This window comes from Rhinoraja longicauda, chromosome 16 (genome assembly GCF_053455715.1).
Source record: "Rhinoraja longicauda isolate Sanriku21f chromosome 16, sRhiLon1.1, whole genome shotgun sequence".
In the NCBI taxonomy this organism is placed as follows: domain Eukaryota; kingdom Metazoa; phylum Chordata; class Chondrichthyes; order Rajiformes; family Arhynchobatidae; genus Rhinoraja; species Rhinoraja longicauda.
The window spans coordinates 24,694,109-24,712,016 of record NC_135968.1 but is presented as its reverse complement, the minus strand read 5'-3'; the positions used below and the strand labels follow the sequence as shown (position 1 = coordinate 24,712,016).

The 17,908-nt window shown below is 37.7% G+C and overlaps 1 protein-coding gene across 1 annotated transcript in view; it reads right to left on the bottom strand.

Moving 5' to 3' along the window:
• rab11fip2 (RAB11 family interacting protein 2 (class I)) overlaps window positions 1-17,908 on the bottom strand; it is a 56,893-nt gene that overhangs the window by 13,237 nt on the left and 25,748 nt on the right. The window contains exons 2-4 of the mRNA XM_078413436.1: window positions 16,917-17,356; window positions 12,853-13,303; window positions 3,844-3,979 (exon numbers count right to left, since the gene is read on the bottom strand). Coding sequence (XP_078269562.1) covers window positions 3,844-3,979; window positions 12,853-13,303; window positions 16,917-17,356 — 1,027 coding nt within the window. The remainder of the gene's footprint in view (window positions 1-3,843; window positions 3,980-12,852; window positions 13,304-16,916; window positions 17,357-17,908) is intronic.

The window sequence follows — 17,908 nt, the reverse complement described above, 5'->3', positions numbered from 1 at the left end:
TTGATTAGAAAGCAGCCAAAACGGTACACGATAGTGCAACAAATTGAACGAAACACGACTCGTGGACCCGTTGGTTCCCGTTGTGATAGCCCCGGGGCCGGGGATGGGTGAGGGGGGAGAGGAAAGGGGAGAGGGAGCAATTCACCCAGGCCCCGGGTGCCCATCGCAGTGGCCAGCAGCAGGAGAGCGTCCGTAAGGCGCTGCTCCATGTTCGTCCTGCCGGTGGCCATCTTCTTTGACCTTCACTCTTTTGCAGCGCTGCACCACGGAAGGAAGGTCAGGCGTGGGGCATGTCGGCACAGGCGCTGGTTTTCCCGGCGCTGCTGCGCAGGCGCGCCGCCGCCGGGCACGGCAGCCCTCTCCCAACTGTGCACACGCGGATACCCGTTGGGTTCCCATTGTGACGCAAGATGAACACGGAAGCATTAGATGAAAATGGTGATGTTTATTTTGTGGGGGATGTGCCCGAAATGCAGTGAAATCGGTACACGAGAGCGCAACAATTTGAAGGAAAGTTGATACTGCACACCGCAGGCGAATGATGAGTTATGTGTCCCTAAAATTGGTGGACACACACAGGCACTCGCGCACGATGAGACTTTGAGTAATATATAGATTATAGATAACAAATTATTAAAGCCTGACAGCCTTTGTTTCTTATAACTGGATATTTAAAAGTAGCTGGAATAGATAAAAGTAGTAATTCTCAGAGTAATTAAATGTTTTTAAAAAATGACAAGCACACATTTAACTGTAGTCTAGAAAGTATCCTGACTGATTGCATCATGTCTGGTCTGGCAATTTGAATGCAGAGGTAAGCAAGAGGCTGCCGAGACTCAGCCCAGTCCATCATGGGCACCGCCATCACAGTGTCAACATGAAGCACTGGTTCAAGACGGCATCCATCAAGGATCCCGACCATTTGGGCCAATGCCCACTTGTCACGGTTACCATCAGGCAGGAGGTACACAAGTCCAAAGTCGCACAGTTAAACTCTTTTAACGATTTGGAAGGAGGCCATTCAGGTGACTACCCATCTATGGTAACAACTATATTGTGTTTTCAAACTGTGTGCGGGGAAATTCTCTCAATGCCAGAGAAAAGTATAAATCAAGAAAAATAAAATTAATGTACGTTTACTGGCTTTGTTGGTCAGAGATGCGATTCAAGAGTGTGGGGCTTCAAAAAGTACAGAAAGACAGAGGACAGCAGGGAATTCTAGATTGTGGACTCTTGGTTGTCTAAAGGATAAGTAAAAGTAGAATAAAATGAATACAATCCCAGCAAGCTGGATGATGGAAGCAGGGCTTTAGATGGGAATAACATGGTTCGTCGAGTCAAAGATAGTAACGAATGAAGACTAATAATGCAGAGGCGCGACATACTGATGTATGTAGTATGTAGTAGCACTGCTACTACACAGGTCTGGCCACCTGGGTTCACACCAGTCCTCACTTGCCATCTCTGGAGATTGTGCATTTCCCATGACCGTGTAAGCTTCATCCTCTTGACTGCATTCTTCTCTATCCCAAAGTAGTATTGGCAAGTTAAATGATTGCAATAGATTGGTCCCAATATAGATGTTTGGCAGGAGAATCATGGAGAGTAGCTGGAACAATAGTTTTATTTCCATATTTCCTTGTAATTTATATAAACAGTGAGATAAAGTGTTATCTGAATTTTAATTTTTTTTAAAGATGGGAATAGATGAATAATGCAACAATACATTAACAATGAACTTTTCATGATGAGATTAATGGGATATGGGGCTGTAGTTTGTAAATACAGTAGGCAAACAAAGGATGGGCTAGATTTTGTGGTGGCATTTGCAACATATGAAAAGTCTTGGACAAGATGAGGGAATAAGACAGGAGATGGAGAAAGACACGTCCTCTAGAGCAGGGAAAAGACAAGCTGTGGGACTATTTTGAACGGATCAGCAAAATAAGATTGGAGTAAGCCGCTAATACACTAGAATGGGTGCTCCAAATTCATGCGATATCCAATAACTCTATGCACTGCTTGATTGCAGGGGGCGAGGAGAATTTAAAGAAATGGAAGCAGAGAAGGAATGCCAGAGACATCTTTCCTCTCCAATCTGATACAAAATTTGCTTGCAATTTGTTTTTTTAATATATTGACGCAGAGAAGAACCTGTGCTCATTACATAATAAACGCATTTTACTCCCCCTTTCGTGGAAGAAATATGAAGTGGTGGATGACAGTTTTCCATCATTATTGTTTGAAATATGTGCAACTACAGGTTCGGCTTGATTATAGCCTTATCCAACTACTGCATAAATCTTATGCTTGTATAATCAATTGAGTGCCAATGACCCAAATTATCAAACGTCGGCAGATTTAAAAGGAGCCAGGCATTAATTTTAAACAAATTGACTACTTTAATGAAATACCAAAGGGAATCATTGTAATTCTGCTGAATAATTCAAAGTGAAAAACTTTCAATAATAAAAAAAACTGACATGCCCACTGCGTAAAAATTCAGTAAATTCACCCAAATACCTACATTTGAATGTATTCCAGATGATTAATGTATCGTATTAAATACTTATATAGACAGCTAACAAATAAAGTAATTTTGGCAAGTTTCAATTGTTGCTTTAGTGCATAATTACTTCAGTAGGACAGATGATGAACCAGAATGAGAAATATTAATTTGTGGCTAGGTGTATTCTTCAGAGCTTCACCTCGAGGCATCTTATTGAAAGAAAAACAGAAGGCGCATTCTTCAGAAATAATCCAAGTAACGAACAAGGGACTCCTGGGATTTAAATAGATCCTAATTGTAAATTAAGAATCAGTTTTCAGTATATTCTAGAACAATTTTTTTTTTAAAGCATCCTAGAAAATGAAAAATTAGTACAAATTATTGAAGAAAAAGGAATTTGAGAAATAAATAGCAATTTTTTGGGGGAAAAAAGAAAATAATGCATTAATTTTAGTTTCAGACTTGTTCTCGTGCTCTTATTTTGTTGGTTATGGATAGGAGTCACGATCAATTCGCAAGAGAAGTTTAATTCATTCTTGGGTCTCTTCTGGAGCATCGGTTAACCTTTGAAGGAACATTCAATTTGCAATAGCTGGTGTTTGTGATACACCATTTTATTACCTAGACATTTTCTATTTATTTGGGATGACATAATGCAAGCTTATTAAATATAATTCAACCACTAACTTAAAACAAAATTAAGCAAGGAACTAAGACGAGAGTCAGATATAATCTAATAGATTAAAAAAAGGCGAGTCAAATGGTGGTCCCAGCATAACATCTAAAATTTCTAACTGGAATGCATTTGGTATACCCCTAATAAGATAAAAAAATATTAAATGGATGATGATTTAAAATCATACAATTAAATTCAAACAATCATCGTATGATTGTGCAGTGTGGAAATGATTACTGCAGAACTATGTATTTACTTTTAGCCTTCAGAGGGGGAAAAAAGGTCTGGAATTCACCTCCTGAACTTCCATAATTTTCTTTCCCGAGGTGCTTCCTCAGACTTTTCTTTTTGAAAAGACTTTCATTATCTGTTCTTTAAATCTCCTTCTGTAGTTACATTTTTATATGATAGCTAGACAGTGAAGTGTAGTGGAGCTTTAAAAAAATATTATATATCATCATGCAGTGTGCAATTTAAATACAATTATGGCTGTTTAATAGGAATTGAAATACTGCTTACAACAGGGTAGTCAGTCTAAACATCATCTTAAAAAAATGTACTAAAAATAGTGAAGCTTCACTACAGCGAATTTTGTTGACATGGGATGCACTGCACATTTTGCTTTCTCAGGCATAAAGTCACATTTCCTTATACTCACTGTGATTTTGTCTTCATAGTATCCAGAATGATGCTGCTTGAAGGTTTTTCTAGCATGTTGACCGTTACTTAGACAATTGTTTTGGTCAGTGGATGCTTTGCTCTTCACATTTTCATAATTTGAAGGCTTTGTTACACTAGAAAAGTACAGACATTTTCAATGTCAATTCATTAGTAAGCACAACGTTGTTTATTGCAAAGTTCACTGGCACCTCATGTAGTCAAATCCATTCTTTGTATGACAATCTTGCTATATATTGCCATATTTGAAATTTTCAATATTCAGCCCCTTATATTACAAATCAAGCAGGAATCTATTCCAATTAAAGCAGATTTTTTTTCTCTCCACAGATGTTGACTGATCTGCTAAGTATTTTCTGAATTTTGTGTTTTTATATCAGATTTCTAGCACCTGTGGCATTTTTTTGTGTTCAAAGATTACAGTATTGTATACAAATCAAAGCCAATGGAAACAAATTTTGATAAGTGTCAAGTGATAGTCATTACAAAACTCCTCCCTGCCCCAACGATCACATCACAGTATAAGCGTCCTTTCCAAAAGGGTAGGCAAGCTATGTACTCCAACATGGAAACTGGTTTAAAATTTGTCAAGTGTAATTTTGTACAATGTACCAATCTAGTTTCTATGATTACATTTCCCTTGCATCCCATTAAGGGAAATAAGGCCAGCTCCAGTCTTCTTACAATGGAGATAATTTACTTTAGCCTGGTAACCTACCATTTCCCCTCATTTCTTTTCACCAGCTATCTCCCCTCCACCCCACATTCCCAAAATGTTGCCTGTTCACTTTCTTCCATAGATGTTGTCTGACCCGCTAAGTTCCTCCAGCATTTCTTTGCTCTTAATATCAATCAGCATGTCTTGGGAGATAATCTAAACACCAGAGAGCAACACAGGTTTTTGGAGCCAAAGCAGCAGCACTAACTGCTGCACAAGGTGGTGGAAACACAAGTCTTTGACTACTTTTAAGGCAGAGGTGGATTATATTCTCAATAAGCAAATTGGTGAAAGGCTACAAGTGGGTATGCAGAGCCAAGGATAGTCATATCAGCTTATTGATCTTATTGAATGATGGAGTAGGGTCAAGGACATATGAATCACAACAAAAAGAGGCACATATGTTCATATGAATTGGTTGCTGATGTGGCACATTGTTTCCATCAGCTCCCACACTGTTCCTGCAATAGATTATCTGCCCCGTCATGCAGATTTTGCTTTAAATCTAGCACTACACCATTGCTCTTGTTTTTCTGAAGTCCCTTAAAGTCTACAGTACATACACTGCACTCAGCTGGCACTGCACACTGTCTTAGTAGGGCTCAGATTTATATCCCCAAATGGAACAGATTCAAACTCAGCTGGCTTCAATCTCTCCTTTCAACATTGTCATACTTATTAATTGCAATGAAGCCATGTACTATATCAATAATGTATGCTTTCAAAAATTTCAGTTATTTCATACTAATCACCTCAGTGCATTCTATTAGTCCATTTAATTACAAAAATTCTTTTTGAACATCACTAATTAAATGGTTTGCAGAGTATGGCAAATTAACCTACAGCTCAACATTCGATCAACATTACCCCTAAAGAGGATTGCTAAGAATCTCAATACCATTTTCTTTGCCTGTCAACTATTTTGCTTTCCACATTCTTCGATCTTTCTTCTAATTCATTTCTAGGTATCGTATTTCTTAAATTCATTTTGCCTCCAAAAATATGATATGTATTATATGCTAATATTTTGCAGGTGAAAAGAAAGATTTGGGGATTTGCTTTACCAAAATATAATTCCAATCTCCTATTGCAAGTGTTAATACATAAAGTTTAAATCTGGATTCAATTATTACATGCTTTAATTGTTACAGTTCAGTTAAAAAACAAAACTGCTTTAGCTATAAATTAAATACAACAATTTGCTCTGACCTAAAATTGTGTTTTTATTAAAATAGCATCTTGCTGTGAACAAGATATTTCCTGGGAAGCAGAGTTTATCTCGGTATAAAATGTCAAACATTACTTGAAGTCCTGATATGTTGATACAGTTTTGAAAATGATAACCAGATTGCTTAGATCAATTTTAGGACACTACCTTGCCAACACTCTTGGAGTCCCTGACCAGAATTAAAACAGTCAGAACATAAAATAGCCTTTAGCTATAGTGAGGGTTTGGGTAAGGAAGAGCAAGAAAGGCCACGTTACAACAAAAGGTCACATCTGTAAGGAAAAAAAGTGACTGGTGAATAAGTCTCTGCTAATTCCTATTGTAGTGGTTTGTAATAGTGATCTGAGGCAATCTGCCCTGCTCACTATACGATTGATCTAAATGAGGCACTCCTTCATCAGGTATTGTTTGAGCTCGAAAGACATGAAGCTTCCTTCATAGCCTGCTTTTCATTCTCACATCAAGGACATGATGGACTTGTTCATTCATGGCTCTGTTTTTGATCTCACTCAGAAAAATGAATGAAGTGAACTGGATCGAATTAGTTGTGGTGAAAACTAGGAACAGCTCCATTTATAGAAGTGTAGCTGTAATTTGTAGTGCCCTTTATTCATGTAATGTCATTCTCACGTCAAACAAGCTGGAGGATATCGTGGTCAATTGTTCAGATGATCTGTGGCCAAAGGTTAAAGACGCAGGTCCTAATTACCACACATGACAAACTGAAGCCGGTTTATTTGTAGAGGAAACTGATTGTAAACCACTTAAAGGCAATACAACCAAAATATACATCTGCAAATTTCCAAGCAGATGAGCATTCTTTAAGAATGAAAGTTAAAGTTAGTGGTTAGAGATAAAAACAACAATTTAAAAAATAAGTTCTTCAGTAAAATAAACTCTGAGCATTAAACTGTGCTTCCTCTGTGTCTGTGTACTATGATTAAAATTAGAATGGTATTCAAAAGTCTAAATATCTTGCAAGAAGAATAAATAGCATGAACATTTTTAATCAATTCCGTCTCTGGTTTTGTTGATGTTCGTAAACTGCAAGAGATATCCAGCTGAAGCCAGCTGAGTTTGAGAGATCAAAACTAAATTCTTGTACACTGACGTAGAAGAAACAAATTCCCAATCACTCACCTCACTGTAAACAAAGTTGGAGGAGTTACATTGTGAACTGTGATGTAAATGTTCTCTCAGTGCATTGAGGAAAGAACATTTCTTGCTACAGTAGTCATTTCTATATATAAATGATACAGCTTGGAAACGGACCCTTTGGCCAACCGAGTCCACGTCGATCACCGATCACCCGTTCACACTAGTTTCCACTTTCACATCCACTCGCTGCATGCTCAAGGCAATTTTCAGAGATCAATTAACCTACACGCCGCATGTCTTTGGGATATGGGAGGAAACCAGAGCACTCGGCGAAAACCCATGGAGTCACAGGGAGAACATACAACTCTATATAGAGAGCACATGGGGGTCAGGATCGAACCACATGTCTCTGGCGCTACGAGGCAGCAGGTCTATCAGTTTCCCAGAGCTAAAGATTACCTTTGCTCCAATTTTCCTATATTATACGAGCTCTGTCCAACAATTTGAACAATCACGAGTTTATCTCACACAAGAAATTGTTTGGATAGCAAAAATGAAACACTGTATTTTGCAGAGTTTTTGTGCCCTGACAATAATACTCCAAACCTGTGACAAGGATGGGTACTATTCAATTTTATTCAGTAACTTAGTAACATGGGTATCGGCCAAATGACTGAAAATGACATTGCTGGCTTGTAGGACAGGAAGAGTTGCTCAATGAGTCAATGACTACTGAAGGTGGTGGTCTCATCTTTCGGGTGGACACTTTTTTATAACTCCAGGATATACACAATTCTACAATCAATTTGTTTTAATTTTTCTACCTGGAGTTACATACTGATAGGGAAGTCAATAATACAGGATATTACAGACTAATATCCCGAGCCACTGGTAGGTGATAGATCATGAGTGAAATCCTTTAATTTATTTTCACTTGCTTCGTTTGATACAGATGTTTTCTTCATCACCACTGCTGCCACAGTAGAGTTCAGTTAGCTCAAAACACACCCAATAACCCATTGTTCAGTAACCTTTATACATTTAGTTTTTCTAGATGATCACGTGTTTTCAACCAACATTCATAAAAGGTTTTTAAGTAGTTCAGAAATTATCTACAGGTTATCTCCAAGGATCTGCTGAAAAGAATTGGTAATAATCTGTCCAGTTAAACTGTTGGGCTTACCGTCAGACTGTCCAGTTACTCCCAAGAGCTTGTTAATTACCTGTTGTTTCTCTACAGAGCAAGTTAATTAACTGTCGTACCGCAATGATGCTTGTTAATAACATGTCCAGTATCTCGGAGTCTTTTATAACACATTATAAGCTTATATTAAGCTTATTTTTACCACGTCAAGAACTGCAAATTGAGATTCTTTCACAATTTGTATTATTTTTAGTTAATTCTATCTCAAAGTCTTTTCACATTAATAAAGGTTAATAGATTGTCAGAAGAACTTACACTACTATCATTATGCAGCCAATTGTACAGCCAAAACATTTTCTCCTGCAATATATCTCTTCACAATTTAGCAATTAGCAATCACAAAAAAAAATCATCAATTGCAAAAATAGCAGGAGTGGAATTGAATGGACAATTCTAGTTTGCAGTTTCAATGACACATAATTCTGGTCTTAGTCGTGAAGAAAGGTTAACAAAATTTATCAAAATTATTGAAAAAGTGTACAATAACTAAGTTACTGAAACTGAACAATTTAAAAGTAAAAAAAAAAAAAATAAAAAAAAAATAAAAAAATTGTCCCTAGTGGGTGTAGGATAGTGTTAATGTACGGGGATCACTGGGCGGCACGGACTTGGTGGGCCGAAAAGGCCTGTTTCCGGCTGTATATATATGATATGATATGAAAAGGTAGTTTAACTTGAATGCAACCATTTGATCCTTTATTTCACAATACAAGTTAAAGTATCCTTCCATAAATCTGATCAGCAATAAGTGTATTTTATGGTAACAATTTTATACTTAGTCCCAGCTGCCACTCACAACAGGAATTTGTATATTAAAAACGGATCTCAGATTTTGCTGTGTTTGTTTTCTTTGATTTGATGTGCAAAGAAAACCATTAAAGAACTCACAGCCTCAATATTGCAGTAAATTATTTATTTGTTACAAACTAAATATCGAAAAAGAAAATTTGACACTAACTGACAAGCAATGTGATGGAAAACAAATCTTTCAGAGATTTGCAAGGCAATACCCAAGGCTATCTAGCTTTTTGATCACAGCGATAGACCAGAGACTTAAGTAAGTAAACTCTGAGCTCCGAGATAGAACAATCCAAGGCAGGGTTAAAGCATTCCCAATTTTGGTGTTCTATCCAAGGTGAGCTCAGTCAGTCATCAAGATTACAATTGAGTATAAGAGTTGGGAAATTATGTTGCAGCTGTACGAAACACAGGTTAGACAGACTATTGTGCACAGTTCTGGCTTCCACACTACGGTATTTATGGTAGCGTTAGAAAGAGTGCAGAAGAGATTCAAGAGGATGTTGTGTGGAATTGAGGGCTGTGGTTGTAAGGAGAGAGTGGATGGGCTCGATTTATTCTCACTGGAAGGTAGAAAAGTGAAGGATGACTGTATCAAATTAGGAAGGATCATGGATAGAACAGATAAAGAATTATTTACAGTGCAGGAATGTCCTTCTTGAATAGTTAGGGCATCAAAGGTTACAGGAAGAATGGGCCTGAGAGGGAAAAATTAGCTTTAATAGGAATTACAGTCAGCTTGGATGATCTGGGCTAAAATAGCCTGTACCTATGATTTTAGTCGAGAGTCAAGAGTGTTTGTCTGACAATATATAAATAACAATAAAACACTCTTGACTAGAATTATAGGTACATTACATAAATGTGTATATATATATATATATATATATATATACAGACACACACACACACACACACAAAGACACAAATAATGCCCCCAAATCCATGTAGTTGGGAACTTATTTAGAGGTTGCAGTGTTTAATAGCCTGATGTAGGGAAGAAGCTGCTCCTGAACATGGACATTACAGTTTTCAGGCTTCTTCCCCATGGAGGGAGTGAAGAGTGTGGCAAGGGTGGTGTGGGTCTCTGATGACGCTAGCTGCCTTTTTGAGGCAGTGAATCTTGTAGATCCCTTCGATGGTGGGATGGTCAGTACCTGTGATGGACTGGGCAATGTTCACCACTCTTCTTCATACCTGGGTATTAGAGTTCTACATCCACAGCATTGTCCATGTGTCTTCTCATTTGTTGCCAAAACCTTTTGGATTTGGATACTTTGCTAGCCATCTTACACGCTCCATCTTCAATTAATTTGCATCATCTTTCGATTTTCTTTCAAACTATTCATTCGTTGGATGTGCAAATCACTGGAAAGTCTAGAATTTATAGCCAATCTCCAATTGCCCTAGAAAGTGGAGGTGAATCAATTCCTCAAAATGCTTTTGGCAAAGTTACCTGCTTTGTTAGGTCAGGAATTCTAGAATTTGACAAAAAGTATCAAACTGTAGCCTGCAGAAATTATTCTTCCCACAAAATGTACCTCTCCTGCAGAGTGACTGGTCAGTTCAGAGATGAATTGTACAAATGTTAAATGGAAATATAATATCTAAACAAAACATTAACGATAAAAAAGAAATTCCAATGGGACTAGCTTTGGTATGCGAAGAATTATTTCGTTAGGAAAATAAGGAAGACCCCCATGTGATAAGAGATCTTACTTCCTCTGCATTCAGCAATCTTCTCATACCAGAGTTCTAACCTAGCACAGATTAAGAGGAAAACTGTTTCATCTAAACTGGAAGGAACGCGCTTGTAGTCAAAACAAACTTGAAAATTACAAACTATCTTGGTTGAAAATTGAAAGGGTTACGCCAGAAAAAGAAAAATTATGTTTGTTACGATATTTCTTAAAATTAGGTCAAGATGTGATCTCCTTGCAATGGTTCTTGAACTTTGCTGGGGAGTCTGCTGTACGTCAAATATCAATGTCTAGCACCACTTAATCATATGTTATGGGGTAATAGTATGTGAGTTATCTAGACCTTTGAATGAACAACTCAATCACCACAACATCGCTTTCAATTTACCACCTAATGTTTTTGAAATCAGTCAAGTGATTTTCTATAAATAAAGTTCAATAATTTATAGATTTAAAATAAAAATATGCCTGCACATTCCATAACTTAGATCATTTGGAAAAAAATGAATTGATCAAAGACAACTGGGCCTTCTGCACAAATGAAAAGAAGAAAGGTAATGTTGAGAGTGCTAACATGACTCCTCTTGTTACCCAATCAAAATTCTGGCCAACACACCTCAGAGTTACTAAGTAGATAGTAAACTCTCAAGGATTCCTACATAAAAACAAATCTTTCTGGGTCACCAGAAGAATAAGATATTGAAAGCAGAAGCTGATTGCTCTTTGCTCAAGTCGATTAGAATCGATTGGCTGAATTCACACACTGTGTGATTCGACCATTAGGGATGCCGAGATTGAAAATACATACCACCTTTTGGCAAACAAAGGAAAAAAAATGCATGTACGAGTACAAATGGAGGAGTCCATCCTAATTTTAGTTCATCCTATTATTTAACTTCAACCAGATTGATTACATGCAATAGATGAAAACTTTATTTTTACAGGTTCTATATTTATCCCAATGTTACATCCCAACAAAGTTCATCCCAATGGTATGAACACTGAATTCTCAATTTTAAGTTGGTATATTTAGATAGTTAGATAAAACTTTGGCTTTGGGCTTTGCTTTCTTAGTTGTGCACTTATCCTGGCGTTATCGCACAAGTACTTTGTGTTTTAATTGTAATTTATAACTACATAACCCTCTCCCTCTTTCCCCCATATAACCTACTCTGCCCTACCTGGACTATCCCCCATTTCTCCCCACTGAATTTTAAAAAGTTTTTTACAGTTTGTAAATGGACTGAACTGGGATTTGAACTTAGTCACAGAGTGATACAGTGTGGAAACGGGCCCTTTGGCCCAACTTGCCCATACAGGCCAAAATTTCCCAGCTACACTAGTCACAACTACCCGTGTTTCGTCCATATCCCTCCAAACCTGTCCTATCCATTTACCTGTCTAACAGTTTCCTTAAATATTGGCATAGTCCCTGCCTCAATTACCCCCACTGGCAGCTTGATCCATACACCCACCACCCATTGTGTGAAAAAGGTATTCCTCAGATTCCTATTAAATCTTTTCCCCTTCACCTTAAACCTATGTCCTCTGGTCCTCAATTCACCTACTCTGGGCAAGAGACTGCGAGTCTACCCAATCTATTCCTCGCATGGATTTATACACCTCAATAAGATCACCTCTTTGTTCACAAGTAGCAACTGCAATTTGAATCAAATATTTAGCATTTATTCTACAGCCTACAGCACAAAGCTATCTGTAAAATGGTTGATTTGAGAGAAATTAACACTGTAAATTAGATTTTAAATGAGCAGTTTTGCAAATTATAAAATTAGCATTTTCTAGCCTAGTTAGCTAGTAGGCAATGTTGATGTCATCATTGGTAGAGAAGATAGCATATTATTCTTCTTCAAAAATAACAAATAATTATTAAGACAATTCTTTTCCAACCATGTTATCAGAGTGTCTATATTGATCAAAACCACAAAAAGCTTTAAAAGGACAGAACATCTTAAAACTTGTCCTATTCCATCCAGTTCAAAATTGAATACATACAACCACAGACCTCTGACATTACTGGCCAAAAAAATACAAATCTTTAAATTTAATTTGTTCTGTTACTTAACTCCAATCTAGCAGGAAGCTAAATGGGTCTTGATTACTGAATTTTATAGTATTAGAACTGCCACAAATTGAAGTATTGTAGCAACATAGTTATAATTATATATATAAATAAATGTATAACTCTGGAAAGATATATATTTTTTAAAAGATAGATTACTTACCCGGACATACCGTCTGTTTTCAAGTCTGTGAAAAATGGGTTTCTGGAATCAATTTCAAAACCGCTGTGAAAATTTCCAAAAAAGGGATTTAGCAGTTTTGCATCACTAAAACTTTCCGACTTCATGTTGCTAATCTTTTCAGACTTTTTGACATCTTTCTTGCCAGTCACCCGAGCAAAAAGACTAATTTTCTCTTTCTTGGGCTCTTTTTTAACATCCAATGGTTTGTCTTTTGCTGCATGTTTGATATCTAAACTTTTGTCTCTGATCTCCCACGAATCACTGGTATTATCAAAAGGATTTCTACTTCTTGGCAATGTTGCAGCCTTTTGTGAGGACTTTGTTGGATCATCCCCATCCTTTGAGGCTGAAATTAGGTCAAATTGATCAATCTTGGAGGTGTCCATGCTTTGTGATCGTCTGTGGGGTGATTTTGGAAGGCAGTCACACCCTGCAATGATTCAAATTTAAAGAAAAATAAATAATTTAATATATATTTGATTAAAAATGCATACCAAGTAAAACAAGAGTAATTTGAAGAGCAGCTTGAAAAATGAGGAAACCCAAAAAACAACACAAATAAATTTAACTGAGCAGGTTTTTTAATACAGTGACTGACTTTAAACATTAAAACAAAAATTTAAAATTTGATTTATTCTCATTCCATCAGATGAGAACAATGTTAATTTCAACAGTTTCAAGTAAAGAAGTTGTTTTTATTTCTGGTACGTATTTATAAACCAGCTCCTACGAGCAACAAAGAATACAAGGCAAACTCAAAGCAAATCCTTGTGCACAAATGTATTGGAGGTTTAATACCTGCATGACCCCGATCCGTGACCATATCACCCCCGTCCTTTACAAACTCCACTGGCTCCCCATCCCCCAGAGAATCCAGTACAAAATCCTCCTCATGACCTACAAAGCCCTCCATAACCTGGCCCCATCCTACCTGACCGACCTCCTCCACAGGCACACTCCCACCTGCACCCTCCGCTCTGCTGCTGCCAATCTCCTATCCCCACCCCATCCGGACCAAACTCAGATCCTGGGGGGACAGGGCTTTCTCCATCGCTGCTCCCACCCTATGGAACTCACTACCCCAAACCGTCAGAGACTCCTCCTCACTCACCACATTCAAAACATCACTGAAGTCTCACCTGTTCAGTACTGCCTTCAACCACTGAAGGTCACCTCACCTTCTGTCTCCTTTCTCTGTTCGTTTACTTATTTATCTATTTATTCACTTCCCTATGTTCTTTAAATCCCTGTAAAGCGTCTTTGAGTATATGAAAAGCGCTATATAAATGTAATGCATTATTATTATTATTATTATTATGACAAGGTGCAATGCTGCAGTTGCTCTGCTCACCGAGTTGATGCAGATATTGTTAAAAACATGCAGTTGACTGTGAAATAAAGATTACTGGTTCCTCTGCATAATGGAGGCAGCATGCATATATTTGAGCATAGATGGATGATCATCTCAGTACTCCCTCGTGGATGCTATGTAGACACAAGAAACTGCAGATGCTGGAATCTTGCACAAGAAACAAAGTGCTGGAGGAACTCAGCGGGTCAGGTAGCACCTGTGGAGGGAATGGACAGACAACATTTATGTTTGGAACCTTTTTTCAGACTGATGGAAAAGGGTGGAGAGAACTGGAAAAGAGACATGGGATGGGGCAAAGCCTCTATCCAGGTGCTCCAGAGATGCTGCCTGATCTGCTGAGTAACGACAGCACTTTGGGTCTCTTTTTTTTGTAAACCAGCATCTGCAGTTCCTCATTGCTACCTGGCAAGTGATAAGTGGATACAAGCAAGAGAGAGGGGGTTGGGACGATGATCAGATGGGCGAAGGAACAGACGAGAGATGAAAAGGAAACTACAGGGTATCAGATAAGTTAAGAGGTGGAGTGAAATGAAAGCCGGAGGGAGGAATATAGGTGGAAGACGACAGACCAGGAGCAATAAAAGGAAAATGGGGAACTCTGGGATGAGAGGAGTGGCAGATGAGTGTACGGTGGGAATAAGAGCAGAATGACTGAGATGGTGAGAGAAATTTGTGTGAACCAGTGCAGTGGATACTATGGAGGGTACTGCTTAAAATTGGAGAATTCAATGTTAATACAGTTGGGTTGTAGGTTACTCAGGCAGAATATATAGGTGCTGTTCTTTCAGTTTGCATGTGGCCTCACTCTGGCAAAGGTCACCTAGGACAGAAAAGTCAGTATGGGAATGGGAAGGGGAGTTAAAACAGTTAGCTGAAACGGTTAGCAACTGGGAGCTCCAACAGGACTTGGTGGACAGAGCACTATGCAGGTTTGGTAGCCAATCTCCACAAGGCTATCATGGCATTTGGAAAGCTCATAAGATTAAAAGTTAGGAAGAATGAACATTTATTTTTAAATATTTCAAGAAATTGTGCCTCAAAACATGAAAAATTGCCAATATAGTGCACCTACATGTTACTATTTACAGTATATATGTAAATCCTACAAGCAAATGGAATGACTAGCATGACATTTTTTTCTTTCACCAACAATTCATGAACTTCAAGTCTGAGAGGCATTTGTAAAGGTTTCAGGCCCTCTGTCCAATGGCAAGATGCTCTTAAAATTGTGGCCTTTCAATACTGAGGCTTTGCAGCAGCTGCTCACATCGTCAGTGTATTTCTCAAGTAAATTTGCACATTGGGTGCCAGTCTGAAACAGTCAATTATGGACAGCTCCTTGAAATGGAAGATCAGCAAGTTTCCATACATTCTCTTTTGAATTTCTTTGTAACAGTACCAGGTAGTTTTGGAATGCAAAACTACATCCTACCCTTCAAAAACAGCCAGTCCTATTTCTGCAAAATCCTCATTGAAACAATTTTGGCCATGTTTCAGTCCCTTCCTTATTGAAACTGCATCCAAGTCCACAATATCATTGTGTAAAAAAGGAAGCTTCCATTTTGACACTCAAGTCTGTGCTGGGGCTTTCAGAACAAAACATAATACAATTAGTCCAAGATAGCATTGAACAATCCTCTAATCTTGATTCTGTTTCATTACCAATTACCGCTATCTGCACCTATTTATTATCTACTTCAACCACTGGAAAGAGTAAGAAAGGAAAACAACCACTACCCAACATGAATTGTGAACACATAAAATCCTCTTAGCCTTCTCTGCTACATTCGCAAATATCAGTCAAACTGATGAGTGGGTGACCATCCAGAGATCTCCAACGTAATCGAAGCCAGTCTTCTATCAATTCAATTCACTTAATGTTAAATCAAGAAACTACAGAGCACCAGATCTATCAAAGGCCATGAGACCGGAAAACATCTCTGACGTAGCACTGAAGTTCCTTGCATCACAAATAGGCATACTTCCAGCCAAGCTGTTCCAATAGTGTAAAAACACTGGTAAATACTCAACAAGATGGAAAACTATCCAGGTCTGGCCTGTTCACAAAAAAACAATGCAATACAGATTAATTAGCACTTAATCAGATGTTGGAAGGGATATTGGTAGGGTATCAAATGGCAGTTACTTACCTATGTCTTATTTAGACCATTTACTTCCAGATCTCATTACAACTTGGTCCAAACATGCTTTAAAAACAACAAACCCAAAGATGAGATGAGAGAGACTGACTGCCCATAAAAATCAAAGAAACATTTGATCAGGTTTCTTGATCAAGAAGCCATGGTAAAACTGAAGGTTGTGGGCATCAAGGGGAATGCACTCCAATATATGGAGTTGTATCTCACATAAAGAAAGATGGTTGTGGTTGCTGAATTTCAACCATTTCAGACCTTTGGAACATTGCCAGCTGAGCGTCTGACCAACCAGACTACATATAATAACATCCAATTGAAAATAATCTTCAGAATACTTTTAGGACCCATTTGCTTTATAAAGTAAATGTATTTTACTTATTGTTGCACAGTATATGTTAATAAAGGTTAAGTATGTAACAAAACCTGACTATTTCAGGAAGCAATAGTTTAAATATTTTTGTAAAAAGATTTGTTTATTCTTAAACAAAATCTTAGCATTTTGTGACCAAACTTACCCTTTTTTTCTCCTGAATGAGTGGAATCCGAAGGAGGCTTATAAACCACATGGCCTATGGTATTGGATTTAAGTTTTTCCAGTGGCGGATGGGGATCAGGTAAATCTGACATCGACTGGGCAGAGGATAGTTTCTGAGGTCCCAATAGGAGATTTTTTTTTGGCTTTGACTTTCGCTGTTTATCACTTTCCACGGCATCTTGATCAGGATTGGCAGAAGTTGTACTTGGAATGATTGCAGATGAATGATCAGAGAACGTGCCATCATTTTTTCTTCCTTTCATTTTGTCCTTTAGTTTGGCAAAAGGGGATCTTGTTTTGTCTTTCATGGAAAGATCAAACATACTCGCAGTCATGTTGTTTCGTATAAACTGGATGCAAACTTGGATTGCTCCTCTTTCTTTTGATTTCTTTCCTGGTTTGGATTCTAACTTGAACCATCTAAATATAGAACACAAGTCTGTTACCATGGATAAGATATGATACAAATGGAAAATATCAATTCAACCTTGCAATGCAATGAAAAAATATTTTATTGGTGTAATTTTAAAGCAGCAAACAATCTCTATAAGTGCAATGACTGTGGGCAGATCAACATGATGCATCAAGTAGTATATTCATCAAAGCAGTTAATTAAAATTCCTCTAGTTTGCAATATAGCATGCACTTTCAGATACACTATGTAATGTCACAGGCTGTTCCTTTTGAGGAACTGCTGAGGTCCCGGGGACTGGGGACAGCACTACATTCTCATAGCTCTCATGTTAAATATGTGCTACTTTTTATGTAAGCTTGCTAACTAATTTACCAAAATATTATTAAACAGCCTCATAACACCCTACAAACCTTTGCCATATCCCACCTATCAAGATAGTTACAAATCCCAAGGTACATGTTCATTCAATGAATCATTGAGAAGCCTTACCAGAACCCTAGATTGTATATTTTACAGAACAAAAAGATTGTAGATATTTTTTCAGATGAAGGACCTGT